The 4,680-nt window shown below is 46.1% G+C and overlaps 1 protein-coding gene across 1 annotated transcript; it reads right to left on the reverse strand.

The window, feature by feature from the left end:
- Nucleotides 1-1,655: 1,655 nt before the first annotated feature.
- LOC120455875 (innexin inx6) lies at nucleotides 1,656-3,409 on the reverse strand. Its single transcript, XM_039642353.1, has 2 exons — nucleotides 2,563-3,409; nucleotides 1,656-2,482 (listed from the first exon to the last, which is right to left on the reverse strand). The coding sequence occupies exons 1-2, from the start codon at nucleotides 3,238-3,240 to the stop codon at nucleotides 1,733-1,735; spliced, it is 1,428 nt and encodes a 475-aa protein (XP_039498287.1). The 5' UTR covers nucleotides 3,241-3,409; the 3' UTR covers nucleotides 1,656-1,732.
- Nucleotides 3,410-4,680: the final 1,271 nt, after the last annotated feature.

A 4,680-nucleotide genomic window follows, 5' to 3' on the forward strand; every position in this document is an offset into this window, starting at 1 on the left:
GGGGCATTGGAAATAGTTTTCCCAAAACGCACAAGCCCAAAAAGAACAACAGAACTTGGCGTTATCACGTATACGTTTAGTTGCGTATTCATCTTATAACGTAAACGCGTACTTGTACATGTTTCGGGAATTACGTATTATTTACGTTATTAATGTGTGTTATGTAAAATATAGCTCCTATTTTGGGAGAAGTAATCGATCGTACTCACTAGATTTTCTGCTTTAAAACAGCTGACAACACTGATTCCCCCACCTCCTTCGCTTTCTCTCTTTATCGCAGTTGCATATGCAAGACATCCGGCCCGCTCACTCACTCCTTCGACGTCATCGTTATCGTCATCGGCTTCGCTGAGTCACTTCGTTCACGCCCATTTTATTTAGCATTTTGTTGTTTTTTCGGTTTCCTGCGGTTTTTAATTAAAATTAACTTTGTTTATTTTGCGCTTTTACCCACCTCTCCACCGTCCCCCTCTCTTTCACTCTCTTCGGCCGCCTCAGACAAAGTGATGTTGACTCTCTCACTGTCCTTCTCTCTTCCCCCACCCACTGTTGTTGTGTTATTGTAGCTGCATGTAATTGCCGCCATTTGCGTTGTCGTCGCCTCTTTTTCCTTTTCCACTTCCATTTCCATCTGCTGCTCCTGCCAGTGCAGTCACTTCAGCTGTTTTTCAGTTAGATTTTACATTTGCTTGCCTTGGTGGAAATGTCTCTTGTTACAGACATGCTGTCGCCTGTTCAATTATTTCTTTGCGTATTAACTAAATTACTTAAATCGAACGAATTAACCGCTAATTTACTATAAATAATTGCCTAAAGAGTGAAAGAACTTTTGGCTCCTTTTCGAAAACGGCAGCACTGACTGCCGTTCCCTGCCCTCACTCAAATGGTTGTTGTTAGTTTTACCTGTTGTTGGCAGACAGACAAAAGCTTAACCAGCGGAAGAGAAGAGTTTCGCAATCATCGTCATCATCTCTCAGCGAGAGCGAACGCCGTTGGCCCCCTACCCCCCACAAACCCCGCCACCATCGCATCTTGTAGTCGGCTTGTTTAACTTTTGTAAGTTTGTTAAAGTTTTTGTTATGCCTGCTGGTATTTGGAATTTGGTATTTACCCCGCCGGCCACCCGCTGTCATTTTGATTAGTGCATTTTATTTGCATTCTGATGCAATTCACTTATTTGCCAAACTGATAAAGCTCCTTGCGGGAAAATGCTGCAAATGGGGGCGAAAACATGCGAAATGATACGGGCGCGATTTTAGGAGTAATGTGTTTGAAAACTATGTACACTGTACTGTAAGAGTGTATGTTTAACCATCAATAAAGGCAATCAAAACGAAATAGAGGTTAGTTTCTGCTAGCCGAAGCCTATTTACCCTATCTATTCATATATTTAATTAAATAATATTTAATTTAAATAATAAATTTACGATTATTAAGAAAATTAAGAAATTTAAAATCTTGTAATTGCGATTGTTTCTCCTAACAAGGCAAGGACGACTATGTAAATACACTTTTGCATTGCACAATCGAAGCAGTTTTTCAATGTGGCAGCTATATAGTATTGCACTGCCTTCTACAGTGAATAAAAAATAATGAAATAAATGAATATATGAATGAATATGGAATAAACCTAGTTAATTGAAAATCACTTGTGCTTAATTCGACTTATTAAAGCTCATTTGATTAAATTGGTAGTAAACAGTAGAAAGTTGACAGGCAAAAATTAGGGACTCTAGGCGTGGCTCTCGTGGTAGAAGCGATCCATGCTGATGATCTCGTCGTTGGGCGCCATTAAGTTGAGGGTCGGAGCCGTGGGCATCGCTCCCAGCCGGTGGCTGCTCAGCGAGCCAATTGAGTGGCGATCGGCCATGGGATCGAGCGTCAGGCTGCAGTTGCGACTGGGACTCCTGTCCAGCTTGGTCTGGGAGGGATGTGAATGTTGCTGGGAAGGAGGCTTGGCCTCCGCGAATACGGTCTCCGTGGAGCGCGCCTGCTTTTGCTTGGCGTAGAGCTGCTCGAGGAGCTCCCGGAACAGCGAGGGATTGACGTTGATGCTCACGCACATGAGCACGAACCAGTCGCCGTATCCTGCGCTGGCCAGGACCTCTCGCACATGCGCCTTGGGCATGCCGCGCAGGTGGGTGCGCAGCAGCTGGAGGCGCAGTTCCGGGCAGCAGATGAGCAGCAGGCGGTAGAGGATGTTGATCGTGGCCAGCATCGCGATGAACAGGAACCACACGTACAGCACGGCGAAGATCTTCTCGTTCAGGATGTTCAGCGGCAGCACGCACAGGATGTCCAGGACGTTCGGGGTGCCACTGGGCCCGTAGACGAACATCTCGCACTTGGCCACCTTGGGAAAGACGCGCGACGTCATCAGGTTCCAGAGATTCCAGTCGTACACGGGTATGGCGGCCAGGGCGTGAATGTACTTGTGCCAGAACCCATTGAACACCACGTCCATCAGCCAGAAGTTCAGGATCTGCAGCAGAGGCGGAGGCGGAGGAGCAGTTACACAAGTCACCAGATTCTGGCATTTTAATGCCAGAATGATTAACTCACGCTGATGAGCAGATTGAGCAGCTCGCAGAAGGCGTACTTGATGGAGTAGCAGCAGTGGATGGGGGCGAACTGGGCGCGGAAGTACCTGGTCAGCATCTGAAGGCGGGTGCGGTAGGTGACCTCCAGGATGAGCGCGTCGCCGACCTCGCAGCACAGCTGCTCCATGCGCTGGCCCTCCCACACCTTCCACAGGAACGAGGGGAAGTAGAAGAGCAGCGACTGGAAGAGCAGGATCATGAAGACCCACTGGTAGTAGCGCAGGTACATCCGCTTGGTTACGCCACGCGTCTCCGGGCCGACGCCCTCGGCAATCGAGATGAGCCGGGCGTACTGCTCATTTTGGGCCACCAGGGTGCGCAGGCTGCTGAGGTTGAAGGCCTCGGCGGTTCCCGTGGATGAGTAGAAGGCGAAGGCCCAGCTGCTGGTGTCATCCCGCTCGTTTTCCGCCGGCAGGATGTAGGTGCCCATGGTCCAGCAGTAGGACTGCACGTACTCCGTGTGCTTCTCGGAGCTGAGGCACAGGATCGGCTCCCCGAAGTACTGTTTCGCGGAGAGCAGAAAGGTGCAGGTGAGCAGGATGACGATGGTGCACTTGGAGTGCAGCGTGAAGATCGGGTCGTATATGCGCACGGTCTTCAGGCGCAGATAGTTGGACAGCGGCTTCACGGCGGCGTACATAGTTCCGGGAATCCAGTGGTTCGATTGGTTCGATTGGGATCACGTCTGGGTCTCCACAGATCCGGCTTACTTGGGCTCGAAATTGTACGGCTGTCCTGACTTTTGTGTGACAATACGTCTCTCTACTGAGTGGATTTTGAGTTGCCAAGTGCTTCAGAGTTGCCAGGTGTTGAATGTTGAATTTGTTAATTATAACCAAGATTTTTTAATGTCACCTCTTATAATTAAAGCAGAATACCTTATGCTCGCCTAAGAGTCAGTCTTCTTTGCCTGGATTACAGTTCAATTTCATTGATTTACCTACATTTTTGTTATATACTTTATGGTTTTATATATAACTATATATAATAGTTAATTGAATAGATAGTATTTTTAACTTTTCTTGTTCTTCCAATACTTTATAATAAAAACCACATTAAATAAGATTCATATAAAATGATTTGTTTTGCCAATAAAACAGTGGCAATTTAGGATCGTTGATGAAATATTCAAAATATTAAGTCACAGAATTTAACCCATTTAAAACGAGTCTTTTCATTGGTTTTATGCTGTTTTGCTTACTTCCCTTTTATATTTTATAAACACGATACTTGGCAGCATCGAAAAATGATGTAATTAATTTAATTAAATTTGAAACTAATTTAATCTGCGAGAAGTTTGCTTTTCAAGTTGGGCTCACATCCCATTTCAGTTAATTGAATTGAATTGTATTGTATGTCTTATTATCTCTCCGAATGCTGATATGCATTGCTGATATTAAATGTATATTAGGGATTATTATGGTAGATAGTCCGTTTCGTATTCACAACTAACTATTGAATGGAATGGCCGAATTAATGGACATCTCTGCCGGATTTGTGAACCCCCCCCCGATGCGATTATGAACAGCATTTGGAATTCCATCTAGGAGGCTACGACTTTTCAGAGCTCGTATGTATGAGGATCACGAGCTGTGGGAACGCCGGCGAATGGCAATAATAATAAAATGATTAATCGATGCTACATGACTGCATATACAAATAATTCCCAGCGGTGTGTCGTCATCAGCGTCATTACCCACATCGCAGTGCCCGTCATCGTTATCGCCATCAGCATCACCATCATCATCATCATCATCAGCATCATCATCATCAGCATAACCAGCATCATCATAATAAGCAGTTGGGGCTGGTGGGTGGTGCTGGGTGGGTGGTGCCTGGTGGGTTTGGCAAATACATCGTCATCAACATTATCATCATTTGCCGGTGCAAATGTTTACTGTGGGAATTCGCTAGCTGCGACGTGTCGACCAGCGAATGGCGAATGGCGACTCCAAGTTCCTGCTCCTGCTCCAGCTTCAGTTTCAGTTTCGGTTCAGCTCAGTTCCAGACCCCATCGATTCATCCATCCATCCAGTTATCCCACCATCCTGCCATCCTGCCACGTATTCCACAACGGCAC

The sequence above is a fragment of the Drosophila santomea genome, chromosome X (genome assembly GCF_016746245.2).
Source record: "Drosophila santomea strain STO CAGO 1482 chromosome X, Prin_Dsan_1.1, whole genome shotgun sequence".
In the NCBI taxonomy this organism is placed as follows: domain Eukaryota; kingdom Metazoa; phylum Arthropoda; class Insecta; order Diptera; family Drosophilidae; genus Drosophila; species Drosophila santomea.